The sequence below is a fragment of the Tiliqua scincoides genome, chromosome 4 (assembly GCF_035046505.1).
Source record: "Tiliqua scincoides isolate rTilSci1 chromosome 4, rTilSci1.hap2, whole genome shotgun sequence".
Lineage (NCBI taxonomy): Eukaryota > Metazoa > Chordata > Lepidosauria > Squamata > Scincidae > Tiliqua > Tiliqua scincoides.
Genome location: NC_089824.1, coordinates 26,685,403 through 26,706,901, shown reverse-complemented (window position 1 = coordinate 26,706,901; position 21,499 = coordinate 26,685,403). Strand labels below are relative to the sequence as shown.

The 21,499-nt window shown below is 44.4% G+C and overlaps 1 protein-coding gene across 1 annotated transcript in view; it reads left to right on the top strand.

Moving 5' to 3' along the window:
* Positions 1-3,484: 3,484 nt before the first annotated feature.
* Positions 3,485-21,499, top strand: part of LAPTM4B (lysosomal protein transmembrane 4 beta) — a 54,756-nt gene continuing 36,741 nt past the window's right edge. The window contains exon 1 of the mRNA XM_066625225.1: positions 3,485-3,630. Within this exon, the coding sequence (XP_066481322.1) occupies positions 3,529-3,630 (102 nt within the window). The 5' untranslated portion in view covers positions 3,485-3,528. The remainder of the gene's footprint in view (positions 3,631-21,499) is intronic.

Below are 21,499 nucleotides of genomic sequence, written 5' to 3'. Positions count from 1 at the left end.
CCGCTAAACAGCACCCAGCTTGCCATGTCAGTTTGGAAATCCAGGCGCAATGGCTGCTGAGGCAGCAGACGCTGGAAGTGGCAAGCTGGGGCTCAGTTCAAGGGAGAGCAATGCCATGACTGTGAGGCTCCCTGGAGGAGCAGTTAGTACCATTCACATCCTGGAAGCCTTTCCCAGCATACAGCAGTCTCCACTTCAGAGACCACTGTTCTAATTCATAAGCTAATTAATTAAATGGGGTCAAGTAACTACTGTATAATACCATATGCAGTGTCTGTTTGAATTAATATGTGTGTGTTATAGCATTTTTTAAAAGCGACAAAGTGTGTGCACATTGGCTTGAGACGCCCTGTGCTGTGTAGTCTGACCCTCATGCTAACCTCAGCAGGACTTGGGCTTGTGGCTATAGCTGCAGCCAAACTATCTTTCCATCTGGCTTCAAAGTAAGCTATTTATTTACTCTATTTATACCCCACCTTTCTCCCCCAAGGGACCCAAGGCAGCACCAGCTAATCCTATCTTTTAGTACTCGTGAAGCACTCAAGTGTCCAGAATTTCAGGTAAATCTATTCTGCTGAGAACTTTTAAGGACTTGTCATATCCATCTCCATGCAATTATGTCAGTCTGCCTAAGACAGTGTTTCTCAAACTGTGGGTCGTGAGCTAATTTCAGGTAGGTCCCTATTCATTTCAATATTTTATTTTTATTATATTAGACTTGACGCTACCATGTGCCTGCACTGGGGAAAATGTTACAGATCTGTACTTTTAACAAGCTACTCTGTATATTCTTTTAACAAATGATAGTCAATGGGACTTAGTCCTTGGATAAGTGTGGGTAGGATTGTTAAAAAATTTTCCTGCTTGATGATGTCACTTCTGGCAATGACATCACTTCCGGTGGGTCCTGGCAGATTCTCATTCCAAAAAGTGGGTCCCAGTGTTAAATGTTTGAGAATCACTGGTCTAAGAGGTAAAGCACATTAAAACAATGCCCTAGTCACCCTGTTAATTTGAGAACCTTTAAAGTGGACTTTCAGATGGTGCCCAATAAAATGCTATTTCAGGAGAATTAAAACAGGACTGATAGTGTGGCGTGCAGTAGATTGTAAATGAGAGATGAAAAATTAGGCATTTTATTTCTGCTATCAATCTTACAGCATGAAAGGGCCCTTGAATGGAGCCTGGAAGGTGAATCAGCTCACTGTGGAGGGAAGCCAAGAGCTTTCTCTGTTTCTATAAACAGGGAAGAAGCATTAGCTGGCTCAAGTTCTTGGAAGACTTGAAGAAGCTCCAACATAATTAAAGACTTCAGTCTTCTCTGGCTTTAGAACTGGAAGCTCCACTACCTGCATTTGACCTTGGGCTGCTGTCTGAACGGTCTGGTGCAGTAAGAGAGAATACGAAAAGTTAAAATCTTCACTACATGAAATTAATAAAAGCAGCTTTAGAAATGTGTCTTGTTTCTGCACTGGAACTCAGAGACTGGATGTGGCCCTGAAAGCTTTTTATCCAACCCTCAGGCTCTGAAAGGGCAGCCCACATGAAAATTGGGCTCTCCCATTTCTTGAAATATGATTTAGATTTGCATACTTTCTCTTCTGTCACTTGCAGCTAATGAGTTCTTAAGTGAGAAAAAGTGCTTATTTTTGGTTTAATGGCATCACTTCCTGCCCTCAGCAGGTATAATGAATGCTATTTAACCCTTGATATGAAATTAGTTTGACACCCCTGATCTGGTCAGTAGGTCACTTTTTCTACTACTAAAACTTTTCCAGTATCACTACAATGATACACTACATGTGTTGTTACACATTTTAGTCCATGAAGAGTTTCATATTTTTAATAACTTTATGAGGTAATGTAAGTGGAGGCCAGAGTTAAATCTAAAGCCCAACTCCTAACCAATTTTCCAGCAGTTGGCATAACTGTGCCAGTGGGGCATTTGCTTACTCCTGCAGTTGGGGGGCACTCAGGGAGGCCTCAAAGTAAGGGAATGTTTGTTCCCTTTCCTTGGAGCTGCATTGCCCTTTTGTTGGTGCTAAGTTAATCACTATTCCCATTTTAAAAAGGTGGGACTGGCTTGTCCAGGACAGACCCATTTTGTGGGGGTTTTTTTGTGTTTTTTTTTTGAGTGGGGGCATAGCAGATTACCTGCATGGTGTGCAGAAACTCTATTACAACACTGCATGATAATAAAATAGGACTGTTTTCTGATTTGTTTGAGGGAATGCCATAGAATGACTTATGACAATCAAGCCCACCACCCAAAAGGGGGTAATAAAAACAGGATGAAAAAGGTTGAAAATCACTGCTGTACATAATGGAACTTACTTCTGAGTAGACGTGCACTGTCAGTCTCTCATGCTGAAAGAGAATCCAAGCAAACAAGCACACCCTTTCCCCCCTCCTTTGTCAGCTTTACTCTTCTTTAGCCCCCACCCAACCCCAATTCATTGTGTACTTTTGAAAAAAAAAAAGGGGGGGGGAATTCAGTCATTGCAGGGGCAGGGCTCACGTCCATCCTCTCTGCCTATGGGGGGGTGCAAATGAAGTGAGGCCCCCCCAATTAAATCACAGGCGCCAAGAGACTGCGATCCACAGGCTCAGGTGAAGAGCATGTGGAATTCTATGAGGTGGACTCCCTTACAATAGTACACCCTCCCACGGGCTGTAATTCCGAAGTTATTCCCACTGTATTCAATGGGGTTTACTCCCAGGAAAAGCGTGCAGAGGTTTAAAAAAAAAAAAGCGCACTGTCTGCAATAAAAGCAGTAAGAATCCGCATTCGATAGCAGTAATCCAAGGCTGCAATCCTATCCACACTTACCTGGGAGCAAGCCCCACTGATTATAATGAGACTTACTTCTAAGTAGACTTGCCTAGGAGTGGGCTCCAAATGGTGCCTACTCAGCCACTGTAAGGGGGCAGCTTCATCGATTGCAGTCGAACTTCCTTCCAGGTAGGAGCCCAATCCTAGGCATGTCTACTCAGAAGTAAGTCCCATTAGAGTCAATGGTGCTTTGTCCCAGGTAAGTGCGGCTAGGATTGTGGCCGATCGTGGTGCCCCCTTACCAGGGAATAAGGCTGCAACCCTGTCCACGCTTTACCTGGGAGTAAGCCCCATTGACTTTAATGGGGCTTACTTCTGAGTAGACATGCCTAGGCTTGGGCTCTGAATTCAGGCACAGGAGGCCTGCAACTTGGAGAGGACCCAGTGCCGGTCTGAGGTTCCATCATCGACCCGCTTGCAAGCTGGCCCCCCGGGCTCCATTCATTCTTCCGCCTGGCTTCCCCGGGACACGCGCTGCCAGGCTCCCGCGGGTGCGGGGGATGCTCTCCTGGCCCCGCCCCTCGCTTCTGGCAGGCTGGAGGCTCGGTGACGTCATGGAACTGGGGGGGTTCCAGCAGCAGCAAGAGCAGACGCGCCGCCCTCCCCCGCCTCCAGGCACTCAGCCGCGGCTGCAGCGCTGGGGACTCCTGCACGGTGGATCTTCCCCTTGCGGTGGGCTGGGAAGCAGCAGCACGATGAAGATGATGAGCTCCCCTTGGGCCCGCTTCTACTCCAACAGCTGCTGCCTGTGCTGCCATGTCCGCACCGGCACCATCATCCTGGGCGTCTGGTACCTGGTAAGGAGGGCACCGGGGCTGGGCACCCGCAGGCGGCAGTGGGTGGGCGCTCCTGGCACAGGGCCGGGAGGGGTGGCCGCGCCGCGCGAGGCCTTTCTCTGCGTTGGAAGGCTGCAATCCTAGCCACACCTACCCGGGAGTAAGCCCCATAGACTCGAATGGGGCTTACTTCTGAGTAGGCACGCATAGCATTGGCTGTCAGGCTGCAATCCTATCCACACTTACATGAGAGTAAGCCCCATTGACTCTAATGGGGCTTACTTCTGAGAAGGCATGCGTAGACTTGGGCTCTGAGGCTGCAATCCTATTCACACTTTCCTGGCAATATGCCCTATTGACTGTAATGGGGCTTACTTTTGAGTAGGCTGTCAGGCTGCAGTCCTATCCACACTTACCTAGAAGTAAGCCCCACTGACTATAATGGGGCTTATGTCTGAGTTGACATGCATAGGATTGGTCTCTGATGCTGCAATCATTTACATCCTTACCTGGGAGTAAGCCCCATTGACTGTAACGGGTTTTACATCTGAGTAGACATGCAGAGGTTAGGGCTCTGAGTCTGCCATCCTATCCACACTTTCCTGGGAGTAAGCGCCATTGACTATAATGGGGCTTAGTTCTGAGGAGACATGCATAGGATTAGGCTGTCAGGCTGCAATCCTATCCACACTCACCTGGGATTAAGCCCCGTTGACTATAATAGGGCTTACTTCTGAATAGAGATGCATAGGATTGGGCTTGGTCCACACTTCTCTCTCCCTCTCCACGCTTGCACTCCCATCTTGGAGCAGCTCTGAGCTCAGGAGCCAGGATAAGGGGGTGTGGGATCGGAGCAGAGGAAGCAGTGTTGGCATCAGGAGGGAAAAATGCATAGAATGCACATACATTTACATGTATGGGGGCATAGACCATAGACATGTATGGGGGCAATGTGTGGGGGCAATGTGTGTTTCTGGAAAAGAAGAGAGTCCCCCACCCTTGTTAGGTTAGGGGGGGCATATTTTGTATTAATGTTTGCATCCTTAGTATGTTTTCTCAAACCAAAGCATGATCAGACCTATAAACTTGAAATTGTGTTTGGGACTGACTGCAGCTGTAGTTTAATTTCTAGTCTGTGATTCAGCAAGGGGTCTAGTGATGGTGTGTGGGGGGGTATTGTCCGGGTGCCTGCTTGTACCCTGGTGCTGCCTGTGCCCATGTGATTTAAGTCATAAGAACTTGAGAAGAGCCCTGCTGAATCAGGCTAAAGGTCCATCCAGCTTCCTGCATCTCATAGTGTCCCACCAGATGCCTTGGGGAGCACATAGGACAACAGGTTACCTACATCCTTCCCCTCCTTTGCATCTGGCATTACTTCTAAGTAGCCTACTTCTAAAATCAGGAGGTCACACATACCCATCATGGCTTGTAGTCTGTGATGGACTTTTCTTCCAGAAATCTGTCCAATTCCGTTTTAAAGGCATCCAGGCCAGACACCTGTCCTGTGGCAAAGAGTTCCACAGGTTAATCACACAATAGGTAAAGAAATATTTTCTTGACTTCTGGGCCCCTAAGTTTATAATTAGGTTGAAACAATTATGTAGAAGAGGGGAAATTTGTGAAATATAGTGATACTATAGAGGGAATGGGGAAAAAGCTGCGCCTATCAAATTGGGTTTCTGTACAACTGGAATGGAAATGAGCAGCCCTTTTATTTTTTTTCCTATGGCTTACCTGTTGGTTGATGGGCTTGTTTTCAAAACCCTCCTTGGTGGTTTTGCCTCTGAGAATGAGTGCTCCCATTCTCTAGTGGTGCAATGGGAAAGGGCTGAACTTCTTTAGGCCACAAAAAATATGGCTTTTAAAATCTCACAAAATTGTATAGTTTGGTGGGTGTGATAGTGCTGGTGATGTTACAGGTACTATCCAATAGGGATTCATCAGATGTCAACCAACATAATTATATGCTAGCTTGAAAGAAAAATGACAATACTTTATTTCAGTAACAAAATCTTGTAGTTTTGCTTACTAGGAAAAATGTGATATCCTGCAACACAAGTACTGTGTGCATTTCCCACAACAGATGAGTAAAAAGTGTGCATTTATTGCAGAGAGAGAATGAATGAACATCGTCTGGAAAAACCCTTCATGGATGCCTTGGAAAATGATTTTTGTGCCCTTGAAAGAGGATTTAACATAATTTGTTGGGCTCCAGTATGATGATAAAATTGGTAGAGTGGTACTTATATCTTAGATGTCTGCATTCAAGCTGCAATTTTTGCTATGGCCGAATTAGCTAGTTGGTCCTTTGCAAGTTACTCTCTGCCTCAGTTCTCCATCTGTAAAGTGGTGATGTTAGTGGCCTACTTTCCATCATGGTTGTATGGAGGATTGTGATGAAAGTTTTAAGAGTGCAACCTATTCTTCTCTTAAGGGGTAGCATATTGGTGTGAAGGTTCGAAGTGGGGAGACCCAGGTTCAAATCCCCATTCAGCTGTGGAGCTTGCTGGGTAGCAGGGGGCTAATCACTCTAAGATGACCTCCCACTGTTGTGGGTGGGAAGAAAGAACCATGTTGATGTATTCCTCCTTGAATGAAAGGCAGGGTATAAAGTAAATTCATACTAGGTAATGATTGCAGAGGCTGGAGCTGAAGGCACAGATACGTTCCATGTCCACAAATAACCAGATTTGCATCCAGATGGTTATATGTCTAGATGTAGCATATGGGAAGAGTTGCTTGTGGGTCTTGCAGGCAGTTTTGGTTCATCACCTCTACACTTGCCTTGGGGTCTAAACCAATATGTCTTGGGATCTAACTGTGGGATAGTTTGAGATTTGTTCAGTTGCCATTGCTGTGGAGCATATTGTGGCCTAGAACCCTTGCAGTTTAGTCTATAAAAAAGGTTTTAATCAAAACATTGGATTTTAAGCAATCGTAGTTCCATTTAAGTCTCTCTGGCTTAATTGACTTGCAGTTTGAACCCTGCTTTTCATATATTGAGGTGGTGCCATTTGTCAGAATGGGACCACGCCACCCAAAATAAAACCTGTGTTCTTTTTGGTGAGCCACCACATCTTTGGTGGCTGTGTAAATAACATGGTTTGGATCTCATCCTTTTTTTAAAAAATGTAATATAAGAGAAATCCCAGTGTTCAGGATTTCTGCAGGAATGGGGCCAAAAATGAGGACCAAATGACATGTGTGGAGCATGTGCAGGCCACATTGAATTCTGGAACAGCAGCACACAGGTCAAAGGTTCATTTTGATAGGGTAAGTTGTTCACAGAGAGCTTGCTACAAGTTCCCCCCCCCCATCGCCATAGGTGTGTCAAGTTCCATAATCCTGCCTTATTTTTCCTACTCTACCACATTCCCCTTGCTTGTCTTCTCTCTCGTCCTGCCCTTGCTTCCATTATCTTGGCTCTTGGACGTTGCCTCTTACATTGGCTCACTGTAGTTCAGCATCTTTTCATTGTGCTTCTGGGGGATGCTGACTTCAGCAGCTAATGCTGCTTTTCAGAGGACTGGTTTATTTCTGGAGAGATAACCCTCTAAAGAGATGTATTATTAGCAACATAATTCTTTATAAGATACAGTAATTCCCTCAGGCTGCCACTCTACGTAAGCCCACAAGCGGGGCCCTTCACAGATGAGCCATCAAGGATTTGGAGTGCTGCATTCAAACCGCCCGTGGAAAATGCACACAGCCAAGCTTGTTCTTAATGTTTGAATATTTGCATTTCATTATGAGAACTTGGGCTTTTGTTTCGGGCTGTGACAAGTGGTTATATAACCAAAGCGCTTTCAGATCGCATTTTTGGAACATTTGGCACCTGAGACAAAGAGGAGGATTCTGACTGTCCTTTGTCTTGTGCCTCTATTGACTTAGCACTGATGATTCACCCCAGCAAAGTGAGATCCCACAGTAACTGGCTGCACAGAAGGATTTCTGGGCTGGGATGCTAATCCTGTGTGAGCCCTCCCAACAGGAAAGGGAGGGCAAATGAAGTTCTGTTTTGAATTCCATCTCACAGATTGGCCTCCATGAGAATTAGGCCCTTTTCCCATTGTGGTCCTTGGACTGCCCTTCCATAGAGGCATTGGTCTAGCCACCCCTTGCTGTCTCTTTTGAAGGCAGGGTAAGATCTTTGCCTAGGAACCTTGAGCCCTTTACGCAGCAGCCCTCTGCAACATGGAGAGGGAAGGACCATACCTGTTCGCCCTCTCGATGTTCCTGTGGCCCGTGAGTGGACATGTGTAAGGACCCCTTACCAAGGTTCCACTGAATGTATGGCTGTTTAAATAACCACAAATAAACTCCTCCAAAATGAAGTTCAAAGTCCTGTTGGAAGAGCTGAGTCTTGAAAGATGAGAAGGGATGGAGCCTGCCTAAATCCTTGAAAGGGAGGACATTCCACAGTTTAGGTGCCATGACCAATGAGGCCTGTGTCGTGTGACCCCTGTCACACCATAGCAGGTACTCCAGAGTTGCTTTAAGGGTACGTATGAGCAAGTTCAAATAATAGGTGTAGTTTGCCACAATTAGATATTTCAGGGTTCCATTTGATTTCAGTAGGTCAGTCAAAGTATGTGCAGCTTTAAGGCTGCAATTTTATGTAACCTTAGTTAGGAGTAAGTCCCACTGAGTTCAATGGGATTTATTTTTTCTTTATTTTAAATTTTAAGCATGCAGTGGGGGGGCCATAACTCAGTGACAGGGCACAGACTTTGCATACAGAAGGACCCAGTTTGAACCTGCAGAAAGAGCTGGGCTCTTGGGTTGGGGAGTACTGCCTGTCAGTGTAAACATGTACTGGCGTAGATGGACCAACAGTGTGACTTGATACACAGCAGTGTCCTGTGCCCCAAGGCTTGGGCTGCACACAGATCTGTTTACTGTATTTTATTTGTGTAACTTTAACTTCCATTTCTGTTCTGTCCCGCACATCTTTATCAATGCAGTAGCATTTTATTGTTAACAAAAGCCTGAGATGAATTGGATCAATGTACTTTAGATGAATTGGAAACTCAGCAACATACTGCAAAGAGGAAATCGGTGAAGAGCCTGGGTGCTGAAACTGGTCCAGCATCTGTTAGGACTTGGCATTCTTTGCTGGCACTAGTTGGAATTCACTTCCGAGAAGTCCATGATGACATTTTTCTGGAATTCACAATTAAGGTCAACCTGGAATATGAAGCTCAGTACTGCCCACCACCTGATAGAGAAGACTGAGCACCTTTGGGAGCCAAGGTTGCATTTCAGGCACAATAACTCAGATAAATGCATATTCAGGCTGGATTGAGTCATCATCAAATAAAGTCATCTGGGGGGGGGGGGAGAGAGTAGAAACCCTTTAAAAAGAATGAAGTTGACATTGACTGAAGGGCATTCTGGCTGAATATATGAAACTGTATAATTAAGGCTAAACTGAGAATTACTAAACTGAAACCATTGGGAATTCCATAAAGCAGACATTAGACCATAGAGTGAACAGTAAATTGATTTAGTTATTCATTGCATTTTCATTCAATATGCTACAGCTAAATCAAATCATTCTCAGGCATGTGTGTTTAGTATCTAGAATATTTATAGGGCTGGAAGAGTCCTTCCTTTCATTTAGTTAATGTATCTCTGCTGCCGTTGTAAAGCCTTAATATGATGATGTAAAGGCTTTCTGAAGCTCCTGCTAGACTTGCATGTGCATACGACTTTTGCCCATACATAAAATCTCTGGCACAAGAACAGCTGGCCTCAAGACCCTTTTTAAAAAGCTTTTCAAAAGTTTTTGAATGAACTCTTGAGCTATGAAAGAAAGAGACGTAGCTGAAGTTGTGCTGGGACACAGCCATTAGTGATGTTCAGAATACCTTTGAGACTGAGATGCATCTCCTTTGAACATTTGCTCAAGACTGAGAATGGGAGCAGACCGTTTTAGAATTGGATATGCACTCTAGTTAACTTGACTTACCAGTGTGTCATATGAAAAACCGTCTTACTTAAAAGTCAGCTCTTACATTCCTGCCGTCAGTGGCTTAATTATGAGCCTGTACAGTGAAGCTTTTCAAATGGTGCTTTGCTATCGGGTCACAGAGTTTGAGTTTGTTTTTTTCTGGATTAGATTTGGAAGTAGTCTTCACTCAAAGATAGATTTTCTTACGTCTTCTGCTAACACAATGGGTAGGTGTCATTTCTGCAACTTAGTATTGCCTTTCAGCATCCTGCTGTGTTGATGAGATCATGTTTGGTGCTTCTGGGATTCCCCCCTCTATTGACTATAGTGTAGGTTGAACTGAGGAATCTCAGGGAATTTCTTTTCCTTGAAACTGTGACAGTCAATGAGCAGGTATGGTATGGTTGGTGCTTCTGAACAGATACCAAGGGAGACCTACAGCCTTCCCAATTTGCATCGTGTTATAGACGGGCGAGAGATAATTTCACCAAGAGGAGACATGCTTGCTTCCTGGCCAGCAAACCAGTACCCCAACAAACCAGTGATGTTACCCCATGGAGGGCATTGCTGGCCACTCAGCTGCTTTGTGCCAATGTGTTGCTGACCTCCCCACCTGTTATACTGCCATGCATTTGGAGGGTGAGAGCTTCCTAAAGTGCATTTAGTACTTAATATATTTTATTGGCTCTTGATCTAAGAAGCAAAATAAAAATCTCACAACAACCCTGTAAGATGTTAGGCTGAGAGTAGGCAACTTGACCAGTGTCACCAAATAAACTGAATGGCTGAGTGGGGATTTGAGTCCAGATCTCCCTGGTCTCCATCCCACACTCTGACCGCTATACCACACTGCCTCTTCATACACATGTATGCAATACATTTTAGTTAACCTGGGGCGTAACCCCAGGGACCTAAACTTCTTTCTTTGCTTTCCTAAACATGAAGATAACTTTTATGACATAGACTTTCAATTAATTCTTTTAAGTTAATTAAAAGAGATTGGGAGCTTGAAATAATAGCAGTCCTTCCACTTATTTCTTCCATTTCTATCCTGCCTTCCTTCTGCAGAGTTTACAGTGGTATACATAAGGGGATCTTGCTTAATTAACTAGTTACCTGCATCCTCCCTCACCAGTCCAAGCAGAATTCCTGTGGCTGCCCTGATCCTGCATACACAATGTCAGTTGCTCTTCAGAAATAAACATTCATTCACTAATGGTGCCCAACTAGTGAAGCAACAGTCCCTGTTGCTACTAGAGTGGTCATTTTATATATGTGCTAATGCGATCATTGTTCTTGGAGAAATTGGATATTGTGTTCTTTGTTCTCAGCTGTCTGCTATGCTTGCAGACCGTTGTCCTGCGTGGTTTCCTGTTAAGTGGATGTCTTAGAGGTGGTTATTTCACCGAAGCGCCAGGGACCTAATTCATCAATGTTTTATGCATCTACCCTTCTTAAGGAACCAGACACAAGAGTTCAGTGCTTTTCCTAAACAGAGGTGAATATAATGCCCAGGAAGCAGGTTCTCAAACGTTACTGTACAGGAATAAGCGTCAGTAGGGTGGCAGGTCTACTGTATGTAGGAGCACTTTGCAAATTGTTGCCTCTGGGACTTAGCATTCTCTTGGGGAGTCCACTGCAATTGCCCCAGGGAGAGCCATTCTGTTTGCTTTGAAACAGCCTCCCTAGGTGTTTGTGAAAAATATCTGCATTGTTATCACTAAGTAGAGTTCAACTATTGAACCAGATTGTTCAGGATTGTTGACACTGTTTGACAACTGCTGTCCAAGGATTCTAGCAGGAGTTTTTCCAGCCTCACCTGGAGATACCAGGGGTTGAACCTGGGACTGTCGTGGCTCCTCTCCAGGTTCAGACCTTTTCCTTCAAAGCAGGGATTTTGACTTGAATTGTTTGATGCCTTGTCCTAGGTCTATACTTCTCTTGACTTTTGTGTTTCCTTTTGTCTGCTGCTTGCAGTTTGTTTTGCTGTTGTTTGTGGATGGGGGTTGCTGCTTGGGCTACACCTTATCACAAATTACTAGGGATGGGCAAGTCCAGCACAGCTTGAGTCAAGTCACGAGTCTCCGCCTCCCCTTTACTCGAAAATGAGTTATAATGGGAGCACTTTCCGAGTCACCCGGAGTGTTTTCATGACTCAAAGACTCAAGTTACAAGTCTTTCCCTTTAAAAGGCAAGCTGCAATTCCATGGAAAAAAGTTGCTGCTGGGGTGTTGTGTGTGTGTGTGTGTGTGTGTGTGTGTCTCGGAGTTCTCTTTAAACACTGCCCCGATGTCCCCGTCCCATCTGTAAACAAGGTGGGAGGGGGTGGGATGGACTGCGTGAGAATGGGGACAGGAACAACAAAGGGGAGGAGGGTCACATGAGGCTTACCAGGGTGACCCAATCCTTTGCAGCTCTACTTAGAAGTATGCAGTCCCATTTGCGCTGGTCATTCAATGGGACTACCTCCTCCCAAGTAACAGCGGAGCTTGCAGCAGCCTTGTGGTTGGGAAGCATGATTGCTATGAACCTCCCCCCCCCCCCCATTTCCCCACCTCCTTTTTCTCTGGGCTTCTCCAGCCAATTCCAAGGCAAGAACCCCTTGGGCTCCTCCTCCTGCCCTCCCTCATCCAAAGAAAAAAAATCAGACTACCCATCCATTCAATGATAATTTGTTCCTTCAGAGACAGAAAAGAGAGCCTGCTCCTGCCTCCCCCCCCCACTCAGATGCAAAAGCAAACATTAACCCTTCCCTTCCTCCTGACTGGAACCTCCCTTCTGCTTGCCCAGTCTGAATGATGGCCCCACGAGCTCTTTCACACCATGAAATAAAGTAAGCAAGTACACCCAGACACAGGCTCAAGTCTGCATGTGTGGGGACCAAGTGCCGAGTTAGTAGTCTCAGACTTGTGCCATTGGGGGATGTTAGTTGCCCACCAACAGCATGGTGTGCCTTGTCAATTATCTAAAAACTGATGGTGTGCCTTGACAGTTTTAGTACCTTGTCAGTTTGCTGTGAGATTTAGAAGGTTGAAAATCACTGGGTTAGGGAGACAAGATCTCTTGTCTTTAATTTCTTGTTGCAAAATGGTGCTATTTTAGCAGAGTAGTTAAAAGCCTCCTCTGTGCAAGTTGGGAACAGACTAAGGTACAATTAATCACTAATGGTATTCTGCTGTGGCTCAATGGCTGTGCTTATGGATGGTATGCAAAAAGTCCCAGTTTGTCTCTGGTATATCCAAGTAGACCTCGTGACAAATCCTGATTGAGACCCTGGAGAGCTGTTGCCAGTTAATCTAGGCAGTCATGAGCTATAAGGTCTGGCTCTGTACAAAGCTTGTATAATCAGAGGCAGAACCCACAAAAAGGGGAAAACCAAATGCTCCTAAACTTGGAGGAGATCTCTGGTGATTGGGATTGACGTCTTGAGGAAATATTTTCTAGAAACATCTTGGCTACGGAACTGGCATTGCTAGATAATGAAATGCTATGTTAAGTGCTTTGTGGAACCCCTGTTTTAATAGCTGTTCTGAGTGACTCAACTATCGAAGAGCAATTCCTCAACAGTTCTAAGGAGGTTGTACTGTGGGGATCAAGCAGTGTCAAAAGGAGCTGTCCAGCAATTCAGCTTGAGATCTTGCACCTGAATACATTTCTTTGCATCCTTAAGGAAAACATGATGAGATCTACATTAATATCTTTTCAGTGTTTACTATATTTAGTTGGATGGTATTGTATATTTAGTTGGATGGTATATTTAGTTGGATGGGCAGGAGGTCTGGTCTAGAGGGTAGAGCCAGTTCGAGGCCACCAGCACCGTGCGACCTTGAAGCAGCTGACAAGCTGAAACCGAGCTATTCCATCTGCTCTGAGCGTGGGAGGATGGAGACCAGATCAGAAGGAAACATCTGAATTGTTGTAGCTCTTGAAAGATAGAGCTTTCTTTCAATTGTAAAAATCCCTACGGGGATTTAAATAAGCCTGCCTATGTAAACCGCCTTGAATAAAGTCTTGAATAAAGACCAAGAAAGGCGGTATATAAATACCGGTATTGGTATTGGTATTGGTATTGGTATTGGTATTGGTATTGGTATTGGTATTGGTATTGGTATTAGGATGAATATGGGTTTTGGAATGGAACAGGTTTAGAATTCAACTGGCAAAGTCTTCCATTTAGTGACACTTTGCCTCCATTGGTTTTGATGTTTCTGGGCGGGGGAGCACCTTGCTCTGTTCAGCATTTATTATCAGGATTTTAAAGCCTGCGGTTCTTGACTTTGAAACAATGGATTTCTCCATGGCTAGGAGTGCAAGGTATTTAAGGTTCATTTTCAGTTTGTAATGGATCAGAACTTTGACCTGCTTCCTAAGCTGCTTTGTGACACTGATTTGTCTATTTTGGGAAGTGCTCATTTTAACAAATCCCATGGAAAGTCTGCTGCCACAGGTAGCCTCTCTAGGTTAGTAATTGTTACTTGAGGATCTCCACTTTTTACTCTTGTGACTTCTGAAACTAGAAGGAACAAGAAGCACTTGTGCCTTCTGCTTCCTGTTCTTCTAAATTTCTGAGGTGTGCAGGCAACAACTTTTTCATCTTCTCTTGATCCTAAATAGCACCCCTAAATGAGGTGCTTTCATTTCCTGGACACAAAAGGAACCAATATTCTGTTTCAAATGCAGGGATGGTCAGTGATTGGGGAGGCAGGTGAGGCAGAGCCTCCCAACTGGAGTCCTTTGAAAAGTGCTGCTGTTGTGTGAGGCACCCAAGCACTCGTAGGGCAGTAAAACTTTTTGAAAGATTCTAGTGGGGAGGCTATGCCTCACCTGCCTCCCCACCCACTGAGAAGTTCAAATACACGTTTCAGGTTTCACTTTTTTTGTAGTTCCTGCCCCATTCAGGAAGACCTAGAACTAATCCACACTCTAAGTGTCAAGCTTGTTTCAGGGTACCAGAGTTTCAAAGTGTCAAAAAGTATCAGAGTTTAAATAGCAAAATAATACCTGCAAGGCATATATGCCCTTGGAATCAGTGGCCTCTGCATTCTTGTTTGCTGCTTTCGTGTATATTGCAGGGAAACCTGACCACTTATCACAATTAATGTCACTAAATGTGTGCTTTGCTTTTCCTTAAATTTTGGAAGCCTTTTGTCCCAGAATTCACAAAGTAGAGTGTAAGAGACCAATATGAGTCTGAGACACCTGGAATACAATACCTTGGACCCATAAGTAGTTCTTTGTGCTTATGTCTCAGAGGGCTCATTGTGACTATGTCGATTAAATATTTATTTTTGGCCATCCATGGTTGGACAATAGCCTCCCCTGCCAAAAAAGCTTTCTGACCTCAAAGGATAGGATGTCATGATGAATATGGAAGCTATGAGTGAATTCCAAAATGATCTTCAGCCTGCAGTCCCAAGGTAGCTTTTATTTGGTAAATAAATAAGCATGGCATGGCATCTGTGTAAGTATGCGTCCATAAGAATATTTTTGTCAGGGTGTGTGTGTTGTGCTAGTTTGAAGGTGCAGGGATTCGATTGTCACCAGGGGCATGCTTTAAGAGAAGCGGATGAATGGCAACACTAGGCTAACCTTGCCCAGAGAATCATGATCATTTTACTGCTTTGTAGTATTGTGATTGTAAACATTTGCAAAAATGAAAACTGTTCAAATACTCAGTTATTGCAAGTGACACACTGCCAAACGAATTTCACTTATGCGTTGATACTTTTGGCTCTTCTGTGAGGAAACAACTAGCTAATTAATAACAAGCCCATCCTATTCTGTGCTCTTCTTTGAACTTGGTCTAGTTCTTGGGGCTTCACTAAAGTCTGGGGCTTCACTGGTGCAAGAGTCATAATGTTAGCATCACCATCTGAAGAAAATCTGACTACTTCATAGTCCCATCTTGTGAGGTTTGACCCTTCAAGATAACTTGCAGCAAAATTCTATGCCTATATATTTAGAAGCAAGTTGCGCTGTACTCAATAGGAAAACTGGAGGCTTCCATCCATACTTATGAGGCTTCCATCCATACTTGTCAGTAGCAGATGAGGTGGAAAAACTGCTGATTTGAATATCTCTTTTGCCAACTTTGCTTATAAGTAAATTTTATGAATGCTGCCATTCTCTGATGAGGAATCGGTATGCTTATTTCCATCAGGTAATTATGACTTTAGTTTCCACAAAAGGTTACTGGTCATCTTTGTTTGTCTGCCAGAGATTAACACATTTAAGTTTTGTATACTTGTTGTCAAGGACCCAAGTCAGAGGAAAAGCACTTAACGGTCTTATAAATGGGGCATTGATGAAGGTGCTGAATATGTGTTTAGTAACTAAAGGCCCATCATATTTGGTCTCCCTGATGGTGGTGGTGTCTGAACCACATACTGTCAGAGATGATGGGAAGGTGCTTTTCCCTAGCATTGTAGTGCTCTGCTGTACTCTCTTAGACCACAGGAGAGCATGACAGAACTGAATAAGAGACAGAAAGCAATTTCTTTCTTGGATTTAGCTAAAACCTCCATGGAATTGGTGATGGGAGTGCACTGCACAGCTCTGCTTCTATCTAACTAGAAACTGGGGCAAGTGCAAGGTATTATGGAGTATGTGCACTGTCTGGAGTGAACCAATGCTTTCACTTCTTTTATTTTGTCTTTTGTTTGCGGTTAGCCAGTATAAAGGCCTCTTTAATACGCCAGCATAAAACTTTGAAGACTAAGCTGTATTTACATAAAAGTTTCTAAGATGTGTTCCCACAATCTAGCTAAGATGTAACTATTAACCACTGCATTCACCTTGGTCTTCTTTAATGATGTCTATCAGCTGTGGCACGTTATTCAAGAGTTATTGCTATGGAGTAACACTGAAAACCGCTTTGTGAACTTGTGTGAAAAGTGGAAAATATCATTTAAATTTAATTGGTCGTTCTTTATGCCTCCCTGCAACTTATGCATTATTTATGGACACCTTTGACTTCGATAGCTAGACTCCTCTTTAATACCCCATTTGCAGTGTCGGGAGAGTGGCATAGGATTCAAAGTGTGTCTATCCCTTTGTTGCTGTCACCTCTTGAGCTCCCGAATGAGTGTAAGATGCTTCAAATGCAGAAAAGCTTCCCCTTGCATTTGCACTTTGAAGGAGACCATCATTTTGACGAGTCACATGTGCTTATTTCGTAGGTGATGCTGAAGCCAAATGAGAGTCTGTTAGATCTATGTGAGCATGACAGTTATTTCTGGAATTCATGGACTTAGAGCAACCATGCCGTCTGCTGTGCTGGCTGTTTCCGTTTATATAATTAATTGGGGAAGGTGGGTGGATGCCACGATAGGCATGGCTGCTCCCAGGAGCCATCTCATCAATGTACAGCTGATGGGATTTTTTTTCCTGCAGCTTGCATAAGTCTCATTAGTGGAATCCTGTTTGTCAGAATTAATCCACAATCTGGGATGGCAAATTTAAATTTAAAACAGGGGAAATTCATTTGGGAGCCTGTTACTGCTCACTCCAGATCACGTTCTTGAGTGTGCAGAAGCTGTTTATTGTGGAATGAAGGCATTCTAATAAAATGTTCAACGTAAAGCTAGTCATCTTTCAGTCTAATCCTACCAGCTTTCCAGTGCCAATGGGGTGTACACTGCATTCTGGAGTGGGGGGGACAGTTATGGAGACCTCTTCAACGTAAGGGAACACTTGTTCCCTTAATTTATTTGAGCATTAAGTTGTTCCTTGCCTCAGGGCTAAATTTTGGTTGCATAGTTGCTGGAAAGTTGGTTGGAGTGGGCTGTTTGATGTTCAGTATCCATTACTATTAAACAAACTGCGCAGTTGACCTTTCAATTCTCAGGGTTTTGTGACCAGGATTGGAATTTTTTTATTATCGGGTAAGAAATGCCAGTAAAACCAGGTCTCTGTGGCAGACATACTAGTTAGCTTTAAAGCCTGACCAAATCGGGGAAATCTTAGGGGCAGCGCAGCTTCAGGAGCTAACATTTGCTGTGATTCTAGTGAGTCATCCTCGGGGACCTTATTACTGGCTGGTGCCTCTCCGAATCTGTTGTTCATCTAGGTTCTTCATTTATCCTCTAACCTGTAGAGAAAGAGCCCATAAACCTAAAGAAGCAATGTTGTTGTCTAGAGCGTTTCGCTCTTTCCTGCAGTGTGTCAGATGAAATACCATTCCTCTGAATCAAAAAGGGACCCTTCTCGTTTGCATCTTTTGCAAAGACACAAGTCATTTAAAAATACTTTTTTGTTATACTGTACTACAGTGGTATTCAAACTTTGAGGGAGCTTTACTCCCTCAGTAAGTCTTTGTGGGGGAGGGGCTAGGGCAGCAACGTGAACCCCAGGATCGAGCTGCTAAGGCAGGGAGGGGGGGTGCTTGTCACTTACTTTTAGAAGGCAGTGCTGCGCAGGGCTCCCCGCACCTCCTGCAGCCTGCTGCAGCCCTGCCTTCTAAAAGTGACAAGCACCCCCCCTTGCCCCCCAAACGGATGCAATCCTGGGATCGCTTCCCTACCTCTTCCCTCCCCCAACTCCTTAAACTAACCTTTGCACTAACTGGTGGGTCGCGACCCACCAGTTTGAGAACCACTGCTGTACTAGGTTTGAAATCTGAAATTCCAGAAATTTTAGTGCAGCTTGTTAAAGTCCAGAAATCTGTAGCATGAGAGATGACCCAGAACCTCACAGCCCTCAAAAACGTCACTGCGTGGGGCAAATGCTTTAGTTCAGGAGTGTCAAACATAAGACTCACAAGTCGAACGTGGCCCCCAGAAGCAATTTATCTGTCCCCCATGATAATTGGGCTTTCCCAGCATGATAATTGGACTCTCTCATATCTTGAAAATATGATCAAGATTAGCACATTTTCTCTTATGTCGTTTGCAATTGATGAGTTTCTATGTGAGAACAAAGTGCTTATTTCTGGTCATCATCTGCTTAATTATGTCACTTCCGCCCTTCAGCAGGGACCATGAATGGTAACTTTGGCCTTCTGTATGCAACAAGTTTGTCATCCCTGCTTTAGTCAATGTCGTCGCTAGAGGCATTCTTAAACATTTTTAATTTTTATTACAAAACTGCAAAGTGCAGAAAGTGGTGTTGTCTGTTTTTATTTCATCATCGCAAAAAAACTACTGTAGATATGTGCCTATAAATCAATCTCACAGATAAGCCGAGGGCAGGTTTTGAGGCAAGAATCATAGAATTTTCTATGACGCTCAGATAAGTCGGGGTCATAAAGTTGGGGGGGGGAGTGTCTGATTATAGTTTTGTCTGATTTTACCCTAGGCCAGATCCTGAAAAATAACCTACCAGTAATTGTTACCTGACAGTCTCTTAAAAAATATAGTAAAAGATCATAAGATTCATTTTTATTCATAAACTTTTAAATTCTGGTCTTCACCATTTTTTTGTAAACACTATCAAAGAGTAACTGCACTATAAACAACATACTAATAGAACAGTGGTTTCCAACCTGGGGTTCAACCTGGCACTCAACTTTGGGGGTACTTGAAAGAGAATGGAATAATGGCAGTGCTCCAGAATGCCTTGCAGGGCCAGCAAGGGAGGTAGCTAGTTGACTGTGAAAGCCCCACCAATAGCTAATTTTTGGTGATCAATTCATGTATGAACCAGTGATTGAAGACCAGCACAGGAAAAAAAACTAAAATGTTAAAAAGTGATCTATCACTCAGAATTTCTCAGGACATTTCTGGTGCAAAACAGTGCAAAGGCAGAGTCTTCTGCTCTTAAGCCAGAAGCTCTACATATAAATTACAACTTAGAACGCAACTGGGAGTGTGCAATTCAATTCACAGCAGAGACAAGCAACAACAAATGACTGTGACCAAGTGCAGCTGCACATAGCTGAAACCCTATTCACTCAGAAGCAGACCCATTGCTTTCCCTGGGTGTTAATCCTAAGTAATGGTGCTCTGAATTGTAGTTTGTGAGACATTTGATGGGAGTGTTTCCACTTTCAGGGAAGGTGCATCCTGCAGCTGCAACAAGCCCACCCTCACCTGGTCTGAAGGCTGTTTCATCCTCTTGATTTACAGCAGGATCAAGGCTGTCAGGGGAGTTTCACTCTTAAAGAAGTGGGGTGATTCAGGGGAGCTGGTTCAGCTCTGCTCTCTGTCTTGGGGGGATGTGCAAATGGAAACTGCTGTCTGCTGCTCTAATCAGTTTCCTGGTCAGTTTCCCTGATTGCATGGCTTGTAAATAGGGGCAGAGAAAGAGGGACAGTGGGGAAGGGAGAAGAGAAGGGGCAAGGCAAGGAGAAGGGGGAGAAAACAGTACAACAGAGTGAAGGCTGGTGGAGGGAAGAGAGGGGCTGGGGCTGAAGGGCAGAGAGAAGCAGGCAGTGCAGGAGTAGGGGCGGGCGGGCAGGAGGGAGACAGTGTGGGGGGCTCCCCTCCTCCCCCTTGCTTGGAAGAAGCCTATGCAGAGCTGTAGACTCTGCATAAAGAAACAGCCCTCCCATTTCTTTCCCCATCTTCAAGCTACAATCTTTTCCTGGGAGTAAGCCCCTTTGACAATAATGGAACTTACTTCTGAGTAGGCATACACTGGCTTGGGCTCAAAGGCTGCCATCCTATGCACACTTTCCTGGGAGTAAGCCCCATTGACAATAATGGAATTTAAGTACATAACATAAGGACAGCCCCACTGGATCAGGCCATAGGCCCATCTAGTCCAGCTTCCTGTATCTCACAGCGGCCCACCAAATGCCCCAGGGAGCACACCAGATAACAAGAGACCGGCATCCTGGTGCCCTCCCTTGCATCTGACATAGCCCGTTTCTAAAATCAGGAGGTTGCACATACACATCATGGTTTGTAATCCATAACGGATTTTTCCTCCAGAAACTTGTCCAATCCCCTTTTAAAGGCATCCAGGCATCCAGGCCACATCCTGTGGCAAGGAGTTGCACAGACCAACCACATGCTGAGTAAAGAAATATTTTCTTCCGTCTGTCCTGACTCTCCCAACACTCAATTTTAGTGACTGTCCCCTAGTTCTGGTGTTATGTGAGAGTGTAAAGAGCATCTCTCTATCCACTTTATCCTTCCCATGCATAATTTTGTATGTCTCAATCATGTCCCCCCTCAGGCATCTCTTTTCTAGGCTCAAGAGGCCCAAACACCATAACCTTTCCTCATAAGGAAGGTGCCCCAGCCCAGCAATCATCTTAGTTGCCCTCTTTTGCACCTTTTCCATTTCCACTATATTCTTTTTGAGATGCAGCGACCAGAACAGGACACAATACTCCAGGTGTGGCCTTACCATAGATTTGTACAATGGCATTATAATATTAGCTGCTTTGTTCTCAATACCTTTTCTAATGACCCCAAGCATAGAATTGGCCTTCTTCACTGATGCCACACATTGGGTCGACACTTGTCCACCACCACCCCACAATCTCTTTCCTGATCTGTCACAGACAGCTCAGAACCCATTAACCTATATGTGAAGTTTTGATTTTTTTGCCCCAATGTGCATGACTTTACACTTACTGACATTGAAACGCATCTGCCATTTTGCTGCCCATTCTGCCAGTCTGGAGAGATCCTTCTGGAGCTCCTCACAATCACGTCTGGTCTTCACCACTCGGAAAAGTTTGGTGTCATCTGCAAACTTAGCCACCTCACTGCTCAACCCTGTCTCCAGGTCATTTATGAAGAGGTTGAAAAGCACCAGTCCCAGGACAGATCCTTGGGATCCGCTTTTCACTTCTCTCCATTGTGAAAATTGCCCATTGACACCCACTCTCTGTTTCCTGGTCTTCAACCAGACTATATGACCAGACTATATGTCTCATCACATAGTTGCAACCGGTGGTTTGAAAGCTCAATTAAAAACTCTCGTGTCCCTCGCCCTGCTGGCCAGCACACCAGAGATGCACATTTTCCACTCACCCCTTACCTTTAC